General features: G+C 34.2%; 4 protein-coding genes across 7 annotated transcripts in view; 3 read left to right on the forward strand and 1 right to left on the reverse strand.

Annotated features, from left to right (window-relative positions):
* C1q-vp (C1q-like venom protein) lies at positions 1-7,805 on the forward strand. 3 transcript variants are annotated; one of them, XM_072014056.1, is made up of 3 exons: positions 1-159; positions 3,998-4,160; positions 4,519-7,805. In XM_072014056.1, coding segments are annotated over exons 1-3 (486 nt in total). In that variant the 5' UTR covers positions 1-157; the 3' UTR covers positions 4,840-7,805. The 3 variants fall into 3 exon arrangements, with proteins under 3 accessions (XP_071870157.1, XP_071870158.1, XP_071870156.1); XM_072014057.1 differs by lacking the exon at positions 1-159 and adding an exon at positions 3,718-3,837; XM_072014055.1 differs by lacking the exon at positions 1-159 and adding an exon at positions 3,910-3,938.
* The window catches only part of Adsl (adenylosuccinate lyase), a 25,344-nt gene continuing 12,183 nt past the window's right edge, over positions 7,091-20,251 (reverse strand). Inside the window, exons 2-6 of the mRNA XM_072014046.1 lie at positions 9,934-10,137; positions 9,567-9,849; positions 9,316-9,467; positions 8,752-9,150; positions 7,091-8,557 (exon numbers count right to left, since the gene is read on the reverse strand). Of these exons, the coding sequence (XP_071870147.1) occupies positions 8,294-8,557; positions 8,752-9,150; positions 9,316-9,467; positions 9,567-9,849; positions 9,934-10,137 (1,302 nt within the window). The 3' untranslated portion in view covers positions 7,091-8,293. The remainder of the gene's footprint in view (positions 8,558-8,751; positions 9,151-9,315; positions 9,468-9,566; positions 9,850-9,933; positions 10,138-20,251) is intronic.
* Ssk (smooth septate junction protein snakeskin) lies at positions 10,621-12,519 on the forward strand. The gene is made up of 4 exons (XM_072014058.1): positions 10,621-10,774; positions 11,710-11,916; positions 12,083-12,202; positions 12,377-12,519. The coding sequence occupies exons 1-4, from the start codon at positions 10,724-10,726 to the stop codon at positions 12,485-12,487; spliced, it is 489 nt and encodes a 162-aa protein (XP_071870159.1). The 5' UTR covers positions 10,621-10,723; the 3' UTR covers positions 12,488-12,519.
* The window catches only part of LOC139992830 (uncharacterized), a 4,707-nt gene continuing 3,398 nt past the window's right edge, over positions 18,943-20,251 (forward strand). The window contains exons 1-3 of one of the 2 annotated variants that reach the window (XM_072014054.1): positions 18,943-19,370; positions 19,735-19,786; positions 19,937-20,126. In XM_072014054.1, the coding sequence (XP_071870155.1) occupies positions 20,034-20,126 (93 nt within the window). In that variant the 5' untranslated portion in view covers positions 18,943-19,370; positions 19,735-19,786; positions 19,937-20,033. The remainder of the gene's footprint in view (positions 19,371-19,734; positions 19,787-19,936; positions 20,127-20,251) is intronic. The other variant, XM_072014053.1, reaches the window with a different exon arrangement.

Below are 20,251 nucleotides of genomic sequence, written 5' to 3' on the forward strand. Positions count from 1 at the left end.
ATATTGGAGGTGGCGTCAAGACCAAACTGTCCGGGCTCCAAGGTAATATAAAGGCGTACGTCGACTTCACTTGGTTCAACTTACCTGGAACATCGAACAGCTGCGTTGCCCAGCACGATTGAGAACGTTCGCCATTGCCACACCACTTTCTACCATCATGTGAGTCCCTTTAAGTGCTCGCTTTTTAAACCGCTTCTAGTTCCTTAATATTGTAAAGTTATTAAATTAGAATTTTGTTGATATTTTTGATCGATTAACAACGTGGATGTTTCCTGAATAATTTATATTCAGTTATTTATACAATTCTGTTTCTAATTGGTCGAATAACTGGATAGTAAGTTTGTAGTTATAGAATTTGAATATGTTGATTAATATATCCTTTTTTTCTTTTTTTTTTTTATATTATACTAGTATACCGATGACGAAGGATTTATTAAGAAAACCTAAAAGGGACTTTGAAGAAGCTAATTTTTCGATGCGATAAAATTTCTGTAATTTTTAGTTTGATATTCCTTTAACTGTTCTGTAATAAATCTGTTGTTTCAAATGATAAATCTTAGTATTTAATGCTGTTACTTAAATTTGGAATATTTCAAAGTTTAAGCCAAGAATCATTCTTTTGAGTTACTTGAATGTTTAATTTAAGAGCAATCACAAGTTTAAAAAAGTATTTCAATATTTAAGTACTTATTCATATATAATATCCATATGTTATCCATATATAGCATTTTTAATTTAATATAAAGATTCGAATAGTCTCGACTGTCTTTAAAAAAATAGTTTATCAAAGTTATAATGCAATAAGACGACAATAATGACGATGAATATACCTTACTCTAGGAATAAGAATAATTTACATGTCGTTAGCGTATTTGATTTCATGCGTCGAAGTTGTATTTCAACCTTTCAACTAATGAGATGATTGTTAGTATTTTTCGTTTTCGTTTATTGGAATGAACACTGACACAGGATGAGTGAAGTACGTCAAGAAGATCGTTCCGCATTCAGCCGTACATACATTATCTCATTAATTTATACTCCGTTATAAATGGATCACGTTGCATATTACATTATGATGTATGCAGATCCGTTACATAAGATGAGCAACATTACGTTCTAACACGATTTCAAGATTTATATAAATCATAAGTCTTCGTATTGCATTGCATTGCATTGCAATTGCAAATACATTTAAACGTTCTGTAGAGAACTTAAGAGAAAAAAGAAATAATAATAAGAAATAATAAAGTAGTTCACCTATAAAATTATGTACAATATTAGCGACCTAGAACAAGAGTATAATATAATATCTAAAAAAATTCTTTTGTAGCAAAATTTAAATACCCAAGTAATTATCTCCTCAATTATTCACACAGCTGTAGGTATTGTTCAGTCATCGTGATCCCAAACACATAAAAACCTAAATGGTTTCTACGTAAAGAATTGATCGAAATCGTTTCTGCGAACTGCAATAAAATTCCGTAACGTAATATCGATGATCACGTAACAATAGTCTAGTCCAGTATATTTTCATAAAATGGGCACAATTGAGCCAGAGAATTGAATATACACGAGCAAATTGTCTTTTCATATAAACTTAGTATGGAATATATTATTAAATTATTTATAAATATAGATTGTTAGTAAACAGATCATTAATTAAATCTTTTATAAAAGTTGAGTTGTGTGAATTGATTTCTCTGGTTTCATATAGATTCTTATAGATGCAATGTATTAGCGTAATTGTTAAAATATATCATGAAGTCACGAATTGTCCCGTTTATTGTTATTCCGGTTAACGTGGGCGACAGAAACGTGTCGCACGTGAGATCCTCGCCTTGAAGCCCGTGAAAGTGAAAGGATTTCTGATTTTATCTTGCACAAGTAAATGCGATTCAGGGGTTAAAAGTGCATTGCGATCGTCGTGTACGCTCTAAACCATGCAGTTTATTTTTATCCTTTATTTAGACTTATTATTAACGTGTTCGAGCTAATTGAGAAATACTCCAGCATTACTTTCCAATTATGATAACTTAGATAACGAGTTGTTTTTCTTTGCATATTAATTAATACGAAACATTATTCTTAAAAAGTCGTTTTTTTGGTACAAGTTTTCATGTTTGTTAGTCTTGTAATCTCGGTAACTTAACGAAGTTAAAATGTTACTAATTAAATCTCAGCTACAGACATTCGTATCCGAGACAAGACTAAATTTATATTTTAGGAATTTTGGAAAAAGGAGTCTTAATAACAAGTATTTAATATTGAATTTTACTTCCATAAAACAGTGATTTAATAATTTAATGAAAGAAATCGCCAAATAGTCTGAGACACTATACGTTTATGGTAATGACAAAAATACAGGTGTCTTTAGTTGGACGAAAGATTAAACGAGGATAATAACGTTGGTTTAATTTCGTGCTTAAATGCAGGATAATGAATATTTAAATGATGAATATTTAGAGCAGTCCAGACTATTGAAAATCAAACAAGAAACGGTAGAACAGAAGAAAATTAAAGATAATGTTGATGTAACGAAGCTGCAAAACGCGACTTTCTCTCGATACAAAGTAGAAAGTTCAATGCGATTGGCGTGGTAGATTGCGCTTGACAAAATGAATGCTTCTTTTTGCTTTCGTCGCACGAGTTATGCGATTAATAGAGCGAGACCAGAAGCCGTGGCAAATTTTCCGCTCGATTTAATAAATCACCACCATATAAAATTACTATACGCTAACATAACAATAATCTATTTTCCACTCTTTATTAGAATTCTAATAGAAACTACCTGAATAAATTGTGCGCTTAAAAAATTCTGACCTGATTAACATTCTACGGACGTTGCTTTTGTCTCTGATATTATTCAATATCAAGAGTCTAATAAATCCCATTCAACTTCGTTTGCTCCAAATATGAGTTCTCAGGATTTCGCTGGGAATAATATCTGGTGCAAGGCAGAAAGTAACGATTTCACTAAAGAGATAACTGAAACCGGTACGTCCGAAAACGAAAGCAGTCGGAGATAGGGAATGATCAAGTGAAATAAGAATAAAAAAAGAAAAATGGAAAAGGTGAAAAAGGTGAAGCGAGCGGAGAAGTAGCCGTGAGCAGTGAAAGTCACAAATCGGGTTGAACTTTGCCGAGAATGGTCAGGCTGGTTATTTAATGCGAGCCAAACGAAAAAAAAAAAAAAGAAAACAAACGAGACGAAATTATAAAAATCCTCGAACGCCCACTTGAACTCTTACGCAAGAACGACTCGTTGGTTTATTTTTCTACTGTAACGATATTAGCGCGCGACTTCCATAATTACTTTTCAGCTTCCCTTTCTTTCAACTTGAAAGTTTTCATGAAATATTCCGAATAATTCGACGAGATTCGAAGATGTCAATGTTCAAAGATACTAATTTTTTCAATTTTGTTTAATCTCTTCTTTGATGACTCTATGTCTAATCTAGTTTATGTAACTGGATAATCAATGGAAAATTTTAATAGTCTACATCATTACACATAGCAATTAGCTGTAATGAGTCACTAAGATACGTTTTATCAATTAAATAGATCCTTCCACTGCATTGAAATAATTAATTCGTATTTTTCTAACAAATAACGATTTCTTAGTCTACTTATTTTCTTATACCTTCGAGTTTTTATTATTATCAGTGTTACGCGGTATTACATTTGTTATAACGAGTGAGTCATAAATAGATAACATTTTTACTGCATTCGTTACGAACTACGAAAGTTCCCATTTCTTTGGTTTGTCTTGGTCGCAATTCCTATCTCATACTTATTGTTAGCCATTACTATATTACATATCATATATCCTTTTCCTTGGTGAGTCATAAATAATTATCTATAATTACATTGAATGCATTGAAACACGGTGAAGAATTGTCATTAGTCTGCAAGCTGTTCATGGATATGGAAAATAAAATGTAATTGGGTCACGACGTTAATGTGAACACTTATAATTTTATAAAAAATTCTGTTGTAGGGTGGTGTGGTTGGTGATGTTCCTAGCAGTATCCATCCTGACGGAGGCAGCCATACCGGATCCACCAACTTCCGGTATCACAACCGTCGGCTCGTTAAAAATAGGAACAGCTGCTGATTGTGCTGGTGTTGTTGCTTTCTCGGCTACCCAGGCTTCTGTCGATGTGAGTATAATTTTTAAACGAGTTTCAAATAAAAATACGGTCCAGATATTTCAACGCAATAAATATAGAAATATTCGTAGAATCTTAAATGACAGCAGAATTAACTGAACTATTTGGAGAACTTCAATGGAATGTTGAAATAACATTCATCTAAATTAAAATGAAATTTCGCAGTTTCTAATTTACGTAATAACTTGTGTCAATATACACTTGTCAACTTATCACTGTGTCAACATTTATACTTGAGTTATAGCAATTTGAACGAAAAATTAAAAGCTGTCGCAAATTATTCACAATGTTTATAAAATGTAATAACGTTTAAAGACAGTAATTCTTGAAATATTATCTCATCCATTAGCATGCCAAAGTCGTATTCGCCGAGACATTGGTCGACAAAGGCGTGGGTTACGTCGCCCAAACAGGAATTTTCATCACTCATTGCCCGGGCTTGTATCAGTTCAGCTTCGCCGGATATGGCAGCACCGATCTTCGGCTCACTCTGAAAAGGAAACTGAATAATTCCGATAGCTGGAGACCCGTGGTCAGCACTGGTGCAGGAGGTGGTGCTAATTTAGTCTTATTGGACGTCGAAGCTGGAGATCATCTCGCTGTTTTCGTCGATGCAGGAAAAATATCGGATGGCGTCACGTTCTCCGGATACCGAATAGCCAAAAAATAATCGACCAGAATTCAGATAATTTAACCACGAAACAATAATCGTTTCCTTAAGTAGACAATTTGAAAAGTTCGGAATTATCGATATGAATCCAGTCAAGACGAAACTGGACCAAATTTTTGACAAATCAGTGGCAAATTATACGACGACGTGGAACTGTTCATCCAAAAGCTTCGACAATCAGCAGATAAATTGAAATACTCCGAAGTTAATTATTAATATCTTTGGAAGAATTTGAAATGGATCTGATACTAAAAAGTACAAAATCGAGACTCGTAGTCTTTGATGAATTGGAACTAAAAGTTTGAATTCGTTACCCTGAATGAGCTTTTCTAAATGATGAAATTTTGGATTTGACGGCGTTCCTAATTGGGAAACGTTCGATCAGAGCGGTTTTAATCTTCTCCATGAACTTAACGCTCTGTGATAGCTCTTTCTCTACGTCTCTATTATTCGAAGTCTCGCAATTTTACTGATCTCCTACTTTAAACATTTAAGATCGCATCGGCACGGATCACTAAAATTGCAAGGCTGACAACTCAATTGGTACACTATCTTCGACATTCGTTCCTTCTGTATCTTTTTCTCCTCGTTCTTTTCTTCACCTTTTTTTTGAACTTTTCTTCGCTTTGTCTATTATCTCTATCCTATTCTTTGATACGAATTTCTTTTCGAATTGCACACTCTGTTTCTCACTTTAATTAACACTTTTCTCTTCTCTTCTGTAGAAACGATCTTTCTATCCTGACGCTACGATCTGATACTCTATTTCCGTTTCATTTTCTTCGTGATTCTGTTTTTTTCTTTTCTTTAGAATGCTACTGCTCTAAATTTTTCATTTCTTTCTTTCTTTCTTTACCAAACTGTTCTATCTTTATTTTCATATTTTTCTCAAGTACCTGTCAGTATTACAAAGTCAAAATTTGTTGATCTTGCCATAAATTGCTTTCCGTTTATTTCTTACGATATAGATAAAGCTACTTCTTGTTTTCTGTCTGAAATCTATCTTGCCTCGCATATCTCTTCTCGTATATGTTTTACTTTCTCTTACAATGCTGCAATTATAAATAGTAGATTATTATAACTAGTCCCAGCTCTCTTTGAAATTTTACTCTTTTAATGACGGTCTTTCTCTCCAATTTTCATATCTCTTTTCTGTTTCCCTACTGTACTATCCCCGCCGTATTTCAGTTAGTAATTTTATCCCTTTTTACGTGAACTCCAGAATACTGAAGTACCTGAAATTTAATAAATTATAGCACTTTACCACGTTTCCTGGGTGCTACTTTATTTTTCTCCAATTTCTCTGATGATTTATTTTTATAAAATATATCTATTTTTGTACTATCGCTATTTTTATCTCCTTCTGTAATCGTATTGTCTTAGAGTTATTTCCATTTTATCCTTGTAGCCTCGTTCTGCTCTGTTCTTTCTGTACGCCTTTACTTTCTTCCGTGTATCTTATTTCGTTGTACTCTAATATAAAAATTGTTTTCCTAATTATGTTCTTCCTTTTGTTTTCTACTCTGATCTATTAAGTTTGTGACATATTCTATTTTTATTACATGTTATTTAATTTCTTTTTCAATTCTATATCTTTCTAAGTTCTATCAGCTTCCAGCATTGTCTTCTCAGTTTCTTCTGTCTTTTCTCCTCTTTCTGAAATTATTTTCTTATATTGAACACTATTATACTTCACCATATATCTTTTTTTTTCTATTTAAAAGTTTAACTACTTTCTCTTTTTGTCACTCTTTGGAAATATTAGTTTTATCCTTTCTCTTCTTCTATGTCGCTATTTCTTCGGCATCAGCTTGAACTTTTCACAAAATCGTATTTTGTGTTTTCTCTGTTTATTGTATATTCGATACTTTTCTTTTCTGAATTCTATTTTCTTCTCTACTTTTTTTCAATTTTGTAAATATCTCTTGAAACTTTCGGTCTGCCTATTTTTCGTCTATCTATTTACTATACTTATACAACTTCTTTTGGTTTCTTTTGTTTTTTTCTCTTCAAACTTTTCTTTACCCCAAACTATAAATTTTCTTAGAAATTTAACAATTCTACTGTTTATACGTTAAAATCGAATAAAATTCTCTTGTCTTTTTCCTTTTCTTAAAAAAAACTCTACTTTTATTTCAGCTTCTCTTCTCTATCACTTTCCAATTCTTTATTCTGCTTTCTTCTATTCTTCAATTTCATCTTTTCAATTTCAACCCTCTACTTTCCTATATTTAAACTTTTCTCTATCAAATTTTCACTTTTTCAAGATTTCCCTTTCTTCCAGTTCTCTCTTCTTTCATTTACTTTTATCTACATTTCTCTCTATTCTATCTGTCTGAGAAACTACAGTGAACTTCGCACCTAAGCTTACACATAGCTGAATTTCACAAGTTGGAAGAATAATCTAAGTATCCTACAAAAGCATGACAAAAGAAAAATGAACGCGTAAAAGCGAAAGTGCACAGGGCGTGTCACTTTCGACCAGGAAACCGCGTTTCCTCTTGTCTTCTCTCACTTCTAGTCTAGTCTTCCCACCTATCGTTACCTGGATCTATCATAAAGTAAAAAAAGCTATATACGAGAGAACAATGCGTAATTCTCCTAATGCTGTGATTCTCAAGTGCTATAGTCGTTTATGCGAAATCCAAGCTATGTAATATACACGTTACCAATGTTGTACTTTCTACTCTGCTATATCTTTTCGCTCTATATTTTGCGATTAAAACAGCCAATTATGTCCTATTTCAGAGTAAAGCTACTTTTAGCCTCTCTTGTAAAGTATAACAGTTGTTTAGTCGACTTTAATCACTTGCATCTAGTATCATTTCAGATATGTTATCTGAAGAGAAAGAAATATACATTTTATTAAGATTCTTAAATGTAGATTGGAAAAGTGAATCGGTGATTAAGCAACTGTTATTCGTTATGTTTCAACTATCTGTTTACAATAAACGATCGGTCTCTATGTTTCTGCCTTTCTTTTTATACTCTACTGTACCTATTCTCTTCACCTGTTTTCACAACTTTATCTTTCTATCTCTTATTCTGTCCTATTTCTTCCATCTAAATGTAAATATGAAAATTAGTATTTCTTTTAAAAAGTCTGTATTTCCTCGTATTTCTTGGATTTGTCTATTCCATCTTCACTTGCTATCACAGCAGTTACGTTGGCGAGAAGTTTCTAATTTTTCATTCGAGTCTCAGAAGAAAAATCGGGTTGTCTTAACGAGAGAAAAACATTGAACGTGGAAAAAGCGCGCGCGTAGCTGCGAAACAGTGCACTTTACGTTTCTTCTGTTTTATTCAGTTCTAATCTCTGTAAACTTTACAATACTAACAAACGTAAAAATAACAGAACATTTGACGAAACTTTTTATAAAACATTTATAAAACATCACGAACTTCTTTAAAAACCTTCCTTCCTTAAAGAATAAAAAATCCCATTTTTGTTAGGTCAAATGTTGAGTTCCACCTTTCCGCCTAAAATCCCTTTGTAATTCTTGAGCACAGGATTGACTTCTTCTTCTAAAAATTCGATGACCTGTTGAGGTGCTCTACCAATGAACGTACGCGGATCCAAAAGATTATCCAATTGATTAAGGATCGGGGCAAAATACGGATCTTTCTTGATCCTGTCCACTAGATCGTTGTTTTTGCCGTGTTGCTTAACCTGTGCACCAGCTTCCTGAGACAGCACTCTTATTTTCTCGTGGCAAACCTGTCACGGAAAGGCAATATTAATTTATTGGATTAAAGAAAATGTTCTTAAAAAAATATTCTCCTTTTTTACTTGTGGTTTCTTGTTTTAGAACTCCACTAAAGTCAGATTTTCCAAGCGTAGAAAAAGGTGAATGTTTTTATATAAAATATAATTTTGTTTCTGTTATGAGCGTACAATAACATAAATCTTACTTGTCTATCGCCTCCTGCTTTTACCATAGCCATTATTATATTTTCCGCAGTCATGAAAGGCAATTCTTGTGCGATATGGCTGGCGATAACTTTGGGGTAAACGATCATGCCTTCCGTAATATTTTGAAGAGTCATTATGATCACATCCGCTGACAAGAACGCCTCGGACAAAGTAATTCTTCGATTAGCAGAATCATCGAGCGTTCTTTCCATCCATTGACTGGCTGCCGTTTGTAGAGCGTTATTGGCCAAAGTCATCAAGTGTCTTGCTATACTACAACACCTCTCTGAACGCATTGGGTTCCTTTTGTATGGCATTGCACTTGATCCAATTTGAGTGCTCTCGAACGGTTCCTCGACTTCTTTCATGTTTGCCAATAATCGAATATCACTACAGATCTGTGGAATAGAAATTAATAAAGCAAATCTTCAAAGGAAGTCTTGCATTATGTTTTTATTTTATTACTATCTTCCTATTTGTTTCGTTAAATAATTTCATTTGGATTTTTATCAAATAAATAATGGACAGCTTATTTCTTTTTTTAGAGAAGGTAGTTTATTGACCTTGTGGACAGTAGAACCTAAAGAACTTAGAGCATTTAAGCATTCTACGTCGACTTTTCTGCTGTATGTTTGTCCTGTTACAAGATAGTGTTTATCGAATCCAGCCATTTTAGTTACCAGTTGATCTAACTGCTTCACTTTCTTATCATCACCTGTGGAAACGAACCAAAGGCGAAAGTAGAATATTTTTTAATATATATTATATTATATGCTAATTATATTTTTTGCAATTATTTAAGATACACACTCACCATTAAATAATTGAAGGAACGAAGCTTGAGTGCCAGTTGTGCCTTTCACTCCGCGAAACTTCAAATCGTCTTTAGCTCGACGAAGAGCTCTCTCATCCATCAGAAGATCATGAAGCCACAACGTAGCTCGTTTACCAACGGTCGTAAGTTGTGCTGGTTGAAGATGAGTGAATCCCAAAGTCGGTAAATCCCGATGTTCCATGGCGAACTTCGCGAGACGGGACAAGACGTTCGCCAATTTCGGCAGAAGAATGTCGAAACCTTGACGAATAATTATTAAATCCTTCGAAAATCAATACAACTACCATGAATAGGGTATTTTACGTGAATGATGCGTATTCATTACAGGAAATGATATTAATATTACCGTGTTGTCACCGACGTAGCAACTAGTTGCACCTAAATGGATTATTGGAGCAGCTTTTGGACATTGATTTCCAAAAATGTGAACGTGAGCCATTACATCGTGTCTGGTGGCTTTCTCTTCCTCTGCAGCAGCTTTGAAGTCTATATCGTTCACGTGAGCCTCCATTTCCGCGATTTGCTCCGGGGTGATAGCTAGGCCCAGTTCCTAAAATAAATATTGGACATTAGAAATATTTAATAATATTATTCGTAAAAGACTTTACCAAAGACTATATAAATCAGAAATGAAAATTTGTAAATTTCAAGTTTGATACAATGGTGAATGCTAATTAGCGTCTAGTCACTAATTTCTTTTTAGAAAGTACATTCGCATAATGATCTACATATTTTATGATATATCTTCACACTGTTTCTTCAGATAAAATTGAATTTGTAAAACTAAGTTCTATTGAAGTCAATTTTGTAATTATATGCAATGGAGAACTTTTAAGATAATTAGGTCAATGGGGCTTAAAAGAATGGTCAGGGATAAGAATACAATAACGTTTCATGATAATTTTATTGAATTAATCGTATGAAAGCAAGCATTAGGAAAATAAAATAACAATAAACGTTATATTTCGAGGTATATTATCGTTCGTTTTCTACTGGTCTTATCCCTCTGTCGACGTACGCTGTATCATCTGATTAGATAAAGAGGGCTTGGTACCGCGTCGAAAACAACCAGCACGCTTTTATTTCAATTAGTCCACCTGTTCCAAGCGTGAAGAGTTCATATAGAAAAAGTAATCATGGTGTCTTTAGAAACTATTGCGGGTATAGCGATAAAAGTGCTTAAACTGGTGAGGAGAACTCTTCTGTTGTTCCCTTTATTATCTAATTATATTTTATTATACGCATGTTTATATCAAAATGAAGCGTGTCGAGTCAATAATTCGAGAACATACAACGGGTAGTGAAATTGTGATTCTAAAAATGAAGTTGTGTGACGAATAATTAAGATGATATTCCGATCAAAATTTTGTGATTTTTTGTTCATTCTTTCGTGCATGCACAAAATTGAAATTTTTCATTTGGTTTATAATTTATTAACGTTACGACAAAATATAAACAGTATAATACACTTTCGATATACTTTTTAGAACGGAATTACGTCAATTGAATGAAACGTTCTCATTTCGAGCAGCAATAGAAATATTTTTCACCTAAAGGTGCCTTGAAACAATAGTACGTGCACATATTATTGCGAAATCACGATTAATGGACGTCGTATTGTTATTGTAGAGTTGGGTCTTATTTACGAAAACATTGCGGCAATTTCACAGACATTTGTCACATCAATTGCGCGTCGAATCTGATTAATAATGCCTGGTCCATCAATTAACGTTAGGTTCCTACGTTGATAAATCATTGTAACTAGACTCATTCAAGAAACATTTGTACATAATTGTATGATTCATTTCAGTTATCGATGTACGATAAGGATATTTGTAAAGCGATACCATATTACGGTATCGTGGTATCAGAGTACTATTATTTTACTAGAGTTAATTCCTCATGAGCAGCTAATAAAAAGAGACTAAAATATCGAAGAATTAAGAAATTCTGTTATTTTTATATACGTTGACATTACAATTTTCAAATATATATCACGTTGTATTAAACAGATCTTCACGAATTGTTATTTGTTGTTGCAAGTCAAATCGATCTTAGATATAAAACTATTTTACTTGTTAAAGTATATATGTCTTGTTCAGATTGTTGATTGTCCTTTTAGGTTATTAATCTCATAATCCTGATCCTGTATCGAACAGGATACCAAGGGGAATTCCTGGGTGTCGGAGGAACATGGAACTTGAACGAAGACAAAAATCCGGACGCAGAAATCGTTGCGTCTGGAGTCTTAGTGGGATTTTTCATATACACCAGCGTTGTTCTAATTACTTATTGCTTTGGCAACTCGTCTCACAAAAAGACACTTGTTGTAAGATCATTTTCGCTCCGATTACAACTTTATATTTAGCTTATTTATTTTAGAATAGAAATCTATTACACGCGGGATCTATAAATAATTCAGATTAAGATCTATAAATAATAATTATTGGAAGATATGAAATTGTTTGACATTAATGGAAAATATTGACTTTTAGGAAATTATAATGAACTTCGTTGGAACCTTCATGTTCATCGCTGTAGGTGGCACAGCACTCCATTACTGGCACGGATATCAATCAGAAAATAAATTCGATACGATTGTCCAGGAACGACAGGTAACCGTTAATAATCTAATTACCAATTATTAATTAAACAATGATGAACTTTATGAAACATCTCTGTCTTCATCGATTCTTTATTGTAATTTTACACAATAGATATTATTTATTTGATTTAAGTGTTTCAATGTACCTTGCCATTGCATTGACACGGAATAAAAATTTTTTTAGGTCGGCCTAGCTGTTGGATCGTTGTGCGTTATCGAGGGTGCAGCGTATCTCGTCGATCTAATATTAAGCGTTCTACATTTTGCGAAAAGTCACGATGAATATTTAGAATAAAGTCACGTTTCACGTAACATATAAAATAGTAATCTCGCCACATTTTTTTCCAAACGATGTCATAACAGAAAAATAATCAAATCCTCCGACATTTGAAATAAAAGTTCAGTATGTGTCTGTCATCCGCACAGTGTCAAAATAATTTATCTAAGAAAGGAAGAGGATTAAAGTTAAAGTAAATCGTTGTTAAATTAAAGATTAGATTACATTTTTTATAATTATAATTATGATTACAATTTTGTACTTGAATTATCGACAAGATGTACTACTATATATAGAATCTATGTTATATCTGTCTATATTATAGATAGTAAAATGTAGAAAACAGTCCTTAATTTTTATATAATGTCGCTACAATCTTGTCAGTAATTTCGTTTCATCATTTATACGACAATTTAATATATCTATTTTAACGAATTTTCCAAGTCGGTAGTTTCAAATCTTTTCTCGTAAATATACGTATATTCCTTAGAAATTTAAGAAAAGAATTCAACGAAATTCAACGAAAGAGATTAAAAGAGTAACTTTCGAAAATTCCACAATATACGCCCACGGTTTGATAATATGAATAAAGTAACTTATCCGAAGAAAAATTATTCGCAGACAATTCAATATATATCTCGATATTAAAATCGATTACTTTTATCGAATTTTAAAGCGTCCAGTTTATTCTATGTTTTAGTAAACATGCCTCTTACTAAAGTACGTAAACTTTTCAAAGACTTCAGTTTTCTTTTGAAAGTATATGAAATGGTAATACTACTTTTCATCGAAGAGATTGCGAATACAAATCGAAATCGAAACAACAGTTTCTTGGCCGTTTAGATCATAGCTGGTGTTTGCATTCACGAGCTGTTAAAGCGCAAGGAATTCACGACACCAAGATGGTTGTGGGTCATTTACTGCATCGACGCATCCACGTACTTTATCATCTATTTTTCAATCGCAATGACTCACGTTTTTGAAAAACCTCGCAGATTGCCAGTTAGTTGCACATGACCTTTCTTAACAACGTAAACTTTCTTAATAACGTAATTGAATTACAGAAATTTGAGGAAGTAAAATATTTAGAATTCTAAGTAATAAGCTCGAGATGTAATTAGACACAGAGTCCGATATTAGACGTGTATTTATTTCTCAACGAATACATAACATCTCGCGCGATCTTTTCTCGTTTATATTTTCCTATATTTATTTATAGGAATTCACTCTTTTTTCGCTCGGAGTGATATTCCATTTCATAGGTGGCACAGCAGCTCTGGTGAGGTCAAATCATGAAAATTACACGAGGACCGACATTCCACAAAACGAATTAAAGATTGGCTTGCTGTTAATGGGTGTATATTCCTTTCGCAATTTTCCTTACCACTATCGCTAGGAAAATCTGTACAATTTCGTATTTTTCAGGTAATTTCGTCATACTATTTTGCGAAGCCGCTTATATAGGCTATACAGAATATACAAAAATGAAACAATCTCCTGGAAATGGTTCTCCTAGGAATGTTGAAACGTAGAACGACAGTTAAGGAATAAATATTTTCTCTCAATACGTAAATTCTGTTTCATTCGAAATGAATAAATTTAAGCTTAAAATATGTTCGTCAGTCACATGCTCCGATTTGCATCGCGCGATTCGGTCGAAAAAGAAAGGTCGATTGTTCGAGCGCTGAAACTTCCGGCACGTTCGATCGGAGAACATATTTTAAAACAAAATATCGTCGTAAATTTATTATCGATCGGAAGGTTTTGTAAATATCGTGATTTCGATAAAAGAATAATTCTCGAGAAAAATGGACAACATACCGGTGCATATTAACAACTTCACAATAAACACATGGGTTCTCGAAAAGAAGTTGCTGGTTTGGAGAACATTGGCCATGGTACGATTTTAAATACACAATTTCACAATGTTTGGTTAAGATAAAAATACAATGAAAATTCGAAGGCTCGTTTCTATCAATAAAAGCCTTCTACTTTTATAGTCTGCTTGCATAATAGGCACCGTAGTGTACTTGCGACCATTGGAGCCATATCTCGAGGTTCCAATTTTCGGGGTTTTAGTACCTACCTTTATAACAGGCTACATGCTTGTGCATTCGTCAGATATCGTACTCCTGGTGATGGACAAAGACTATATATATCTCGTGAGTAAGTGAAAGGCGAAGTATAATCTATTAACTGGTCGAAGACGAGAGTAAACGTTTGTATAAAAATTTACAACTGTTTAGGAAACGTGGCTCACTGTAATTGGCGCGATCGGAAGTCTAATTTGTGGCATTTACCAGTTTTACAAGTGGGTCGAGTGGATGATCAATCCTTCCCCGAATCCTGACGGAGACTACGAGTACGTTTGAGTTCGCTTTCTATGGAAATTCGTAAGATTAAAAGCATAGACCCATTTGATTCGAATGAGAGATGTTTGAATTTCTTTCTAAGTTTCGAAACTGAAGGGTTTGGGACTGTCAAATAAAATTCGAATTATTTCAGTATCCCCGAATTAGTGCTGGCCTTAACTCTCATTTTCCATTTTACCTGTTTATGTGCCGTGATCGTTCACCGTGTTCTTGAAATATATCCAATTCGTGTGAATCGCAGAGAACCATAACGTCTTAAAAGAACCCAAATTGCAAGTAATATAAAATTTGTCTTCGCGTTGCGTGCAAATAACGTATAAGATAGTAAAATAGTCTTCCAGGAAACAATGAAGAACTTCTCCTACAGCGAATATCAAGAATATTTAAAAACAATGAATGGGAGGAGAGAATAATGAGTCACAAACGAAGACATCGCGGACTTTTGTATAATGTCACGAATATGTAGCAAGCCGAGTGAAGTCAAAGAAGGGTTGCAACAGCGAACATGACATGCATCAATTAGTCTACTTGACCCGGTAATCATCGTGAATGACCGGTACAATCGTACACCCACGGTCCGGATACATAATCGCGTTAATTATCAATGCTTCTGGTAATTTAACTTCTCAAAGCGAAACCCGAGTGATGTTAGAAAATGCGAAACTAAATTGAAATTAAAAAAAAGAAAGAAATTAGAGAAAACCATAACAAAGAATTAAAATAAAATATAGAAAGAATAGAAAAAAGCACGAAAGAATCAATGCAACAAATTTTTCCACAATAAAATTAATATCTAAAAATTCTTCCGTCAAATTCTTCAGGAACAAAGACAGTGAAGCGTGAAATTTTAAATTCTAATCGTCTAACATATAGACAGGATGAAGTAATATTAACGTTTCGGTAATGTGATTTGCCAAAGCGGAAATCGTGGCGCATAATTGAAGATCGATAGGAAGATCGCATAATGATTGATGAAGACCAGGCCGCACCTACTGACCTAGTGAACACGTGATCTTCTATAGAGCACGTTTGTGAATGCACACCCTGATATACAATGATATTCACACCTGCATGAATGATTGTATTTAGATACGTTACGTACATGCACGTAGTATAGTTTTTCTGTAACAGGAGTAACTACGCATTAAGACTATTACGCAATTAGAAAATAATCTGCCGTTGGTATAAGTTAGGTCGTACACGATGCTTTAATACCCTTTTTTCTTCGTTATTACATTACGGTCAATTAAAATCGAATTTTCTACGCTTTCTCCGCTTAACATCGTTCATTGCGAAAGTTAGTTTCCTTCGTTTCTTAAATTAATGCGAGATTTAATCGATATTAATTACACGGGCTTGAGCTTCGTATGTTTCTTTGACTGGAACTTATTTCAAGTAGTTTTCTTCTTGTTTAAGTATATTCCTACCACTGGGCTGGAAATTATAGGTCGATATCGGATGTAAGAATACAGTTGACGATAACGTTCCATATTTAGTGTACACATAGATTTAGCGATTCCTTTCTGTTTGTTTTAATATTCATATCGCACATTCATTGTGTCATGGTCAAAAAAGTTATAACTTTCCATGAGTACGTAGTGCTTTTTATCGATCATTGTGTTACGAAGAAAAATCTTAATTCTCCCTGAAACTTTGTGTACTTTGAATTATTACAACCTACTTTACTTTGCTTGTTAAGAATATATTACTGCATGGACGCAGGAAGTAATATGATATTCTGTCTTTTTACTTCATCTGTCCCAACATGAATCTACTTTTCTCCGTTTCATTTCTATAGATATTAAATATTCAATAACAACTTCTAACAATTAACAATTTATTGTAAAAGATACTACCGGGGGAAAAGCAATTCAAATAAACAAGAAATACAGTATTAAATCGCTTTAACAAGAGCACAGACGTTCGTTAAATACATTTAAGAAAATGTGTTGCGCAGGAAATGCGATACACCGCATGAAATCAAGGAAAAAGGAGCAGTATAGAAATTATTTCATAACGTTACTCAAGAGTAATACGATTCAAGAGGCCGGTGTACGAACCAATTTCAGATCGCTTCAGGAAGGAACTATTCGCCGTGGCCCTTTTATTCTGGCGCTCTCGACCCAATCCTGTTTTCGTTTATGCGTGTTTAAACGTGACGTGGAATTGGCCAAAGCTCGGTGGTTTTTGCGCACGTGTACACATCCGCAATACGTTCACGCAAATTATACACCGTGAGTCACATGAAGTCCAGCATGCACCGATGCATACCTTTCGATGTATCAACAACACGTGTTCGTGAATTAAATGCCGCAGTTACTTCGCCCTTCGTCACAGGCTCCGATTACCGGAGTCTTTTTCCAAATTATTACTCGAGCGTCTAGCAGTCGAGCCATTATTTAACTACGTGGCAACATGATCGACAAGAGAAGTTTACAAATACAGTGGAACCTCGATTATCCGACGTGACGTGCGTGAACTAGGCCTACCTCGAATAATCGAAAGCTCGAATAATACGGAAAGGTCTATTAGCGTTCGTAAATCATATAATAAAATCATAGAAAACATTTTGATAATGTTGTGCTACGTGTATTTAGGTTTATTTCATTATTTTCAAGAGGGCTCGTAGAAAACACTAGATGTCAGAAAACCAATTTTTCAGGGGGAAGAAAAAGATTATTACGTTGTAATGTAGTACAGATTCATAAAAAAAGAAAAGTGTATCTGTAGAGAACCATGTATGTGGTAACTTTTATTTGTAAATAATAAAAAGCCAAGAAACAATTAGCTGAGGTTTATTGCTATATTTTATCTTATTGTTTTTCTCTAGAGATGACGTTAGAAGTAACAGTGATACCATTTTCTAACGTTACTAATAAATATTTAGAATAGGAAATTGCACTTAAATTCTACAGTACAGTATTCTGATTAGTATGATAAAACATTTTCCAATGAAAAAACAACGTTTCTCGATGTGGGCACTTGCAATATTTTCTAAAACCATTCTTCGTTTATTTAATCGGTTGAGTGTTTGATTAACTGCTTTCACGATATCTGACTATTCGTACGTTCGTATTCTTTGTGTTAAAATTTCGAAAAAATGAAATTATGGCAAAGTTCAAACTACTTTGGATAATACAGAACTTCGATTAAGCGGGACTCGGATAAGCGAGACTCCACTGTACGTACAATCATGGAGAAAGGAGTTGTTGGTTTTTATTCGGAAATAATTTTATTCCGACTTTGTGAGTATTTAGATTGATTTTTCGCGAATTTGTGAATCTTCAAACATAATTAGTAATGAGGTTCGATTACTAAATTTCACTATACAAGCGCAAAATTCAAGGAAAAATAATTTAAGTTTGCAATTGCAAAGATCTGAAATTCTATTTCTAAAGAAGTAAAGAAGAAGAAAAGTTCTAAGTTTCTGTTGATGTTTTTAAATTCGTATCTTACTATAATACTGATATTTACAACTATTACAATACGCCGACACAACGCCTGTTTTCCCAGTATCGACCACATAATGACACTGACTGCGACGATCATTCGAGGAACGCATCTAATTGTTAGCAGCCCGTATATCGCAGACATTCTCTAATTTCTCAAACATACCGTGAAATGAGATAAATATATCAACTAAATCATCACCATAAGACGAATTTCGTCCAAATCATTCTTCGCCTCGAGCAATTTAACCGAGAAGAAGAAGCCTCGCCCACAAACCCAATTATTCTGCCCTCTACGATAAAATATCCCACCCAAAGCTACTTACAAAAGCAATGACTAACAACTGTTCAGCATTGAAAGTAACGGTACCATTCTTTCCATAAAGAATTTCCGCGGCCAAGAAATAGTAGAACAAACAAGAAATCCACGGTAATTGTTACGTAATTCTAGTTTCTTCGCGGTACTTTCCTCGCCGGAAGTAGAAGAAATAAAAGGAGAGGAAGAAAGAAGTTCTTCGTGACGATCAATTTGATGCATCCATTCTTGCGGAAATGTATCAATTAAACGAATTAGAAAGTACACAAGGATCGTTTTCGTGAAATTACGCGGCAATGACACGTACAGGAGCAAACGAATGCGACACGGTCATACGGTGAACCTGGTTAACAGAGTCGGCAGACCGCCTGCGCAACTTGCACGTACGATACGTAGCCTCGCAGTGTGTCACGCTTGACGTTCCAGTTTAAGTTTGTCCGCCACACAGTGTGCAACTGCGTGTTTCTTCGACAATACCACACTGTATCGCACGATTAGCGTGGCTGGACTTCTAACAACACACGTCCACTGCATCGATCGTAACCAATCTCCAGGATCTTCCCGGTTGGGTTAGCCTTGGCTTTGTGATTCGCTCGAGCGATTTAAATTTCAAGGATTTTGTGATTAAAATTACGAAATAGTTGCGTAGAGAAGAAGGTGCGACTGAAGATAGTGCGCGGTGCGGTGGATTCTTCGACTGGAAGGAATTTTGAGGATATTAGTTCACGTGGGTGGAACTGTTCACGAGGAACACGTTGAAAGAGGTATGTATCTATTGTTTGAATGTTTATACGGTGCTTTTCAGGAATTTTTAAAACTTGTTTTTCCATTAAACTCTTCGGTTAATTTGCTCAACGATACTTTACAAGTAAGTCGTAGTGAGATAAACATATTCCTGTAGATTGGTGTAGAGTACTCTATTATTGAGTCATGTGTCTGTCTATGGTTGTGTAATACGTATGAGTCAAGAATGTTAAGAACGTTAATTCTGTGTAAGGATATCAATTCAGGTATAATGCGAGAGATAAACTATTTGCGACGTTCCGCGCGATTTCAAGATGCAATAATATAGTAAACGATTTAAGCTGAAATATCCAACGTCGTCAAGTATTTTGGAAAATCTTTCAGAAATTTTCGAAGTGGAGTAATAATGGAGAATAAACAGAGTATGAATCGAAGTGTACGTGAAAGCAGAAATCATGAAATCTTTATTCAATATGCAAGCTACCTCACGTGTCTGAAACCGCTTTTCGCGTCCACTGGTCTCTAATTCATGTACACGTTCTCCTCAGTAATTTAGATGCTTATCGTGCTATTTGCTATTGCCAAGGTTTGATGTGCTTGAGGGGTGGAAAGAATTGATCGTGAACATAAACCCAAAATCTTCCAAACTGGGTGACGGCAAAGGAAGACCCCGTAGAGTCAGAATGGCAGATGATAATCAGCAGGAGAGCCAGCATGTTCATAAGGAGCTTAAAGTGGCGAAGCTTATGCCTCTTGCGATGAAACTCTTGGAAATTGTAAGTACTCGTCATTTAATCATGACAAAATGACGAATAATTCAGCGAAAAAATTTTAGTAATTAATTCGTGCTCTTCAAAAATGTTGAAAATGCTTCGAATGAACGAATATTTGTACTTTACGG

This window comes from Bombus fervidus, chromosome 12, assembly GCF_041682495.2.
Source record: "Bombus fervidus isolate BK054 chromosome 12, iyBomFerv1, whole genome shotgun sequence".
In the NCBI taxonomy this organism is placed as follows: domain Eukaryota; kingdom Metazoa; phylum Arthropoda; class Insecta; order Hymenoptera; family Apidae; genus Bombus; species Bombus fervidus.

Excerpts from the sequence above, each read along its gene's own strand:
- C1q-vp (XM_072014055.1), top strand. The coding sequence starts at position 3,919 with ATGGATATGGAAAATAAAAT. Across the intron at positions 3,939-3,997 it reads ATGGATATGGAAAATAAAAT|GGTGGTGTGGTTGGTGATGT; the intron begins GTAATTGGGTCA and ends ATTCTGTTGTAG. Across the intron at positions 4,161-4,518 it reads CTACCCAGGCTTCTGTCGAT|CATGCCAAAGTCGTATTCGC; the intron begins GTGAGTATAATT and ends CTCATCCATTAG.
- Ssk (XM_072014058.1), top strand. The coding sequence starts at position 10,724 with ATGGTGTCTTTAGAAACTATTGCGGGTATAGCGATAAAAGTGCTTAAA. Across the intron at positions 10,775-11,709 it reads CGATAAAAGTGCTTAAACTG|GTTATTAATCTCATAATCCT; the intron begins GTGAGGAGAACT and ends TTGTCCTTTTAG. Across the intron at positions 11,917-12,082 it reads CTCACAAAAAGACACTTGTT|GAAATTATAATGAACTTCGT; the intron begins GTAAGATCATTT and ends ATTGACTTTTAG.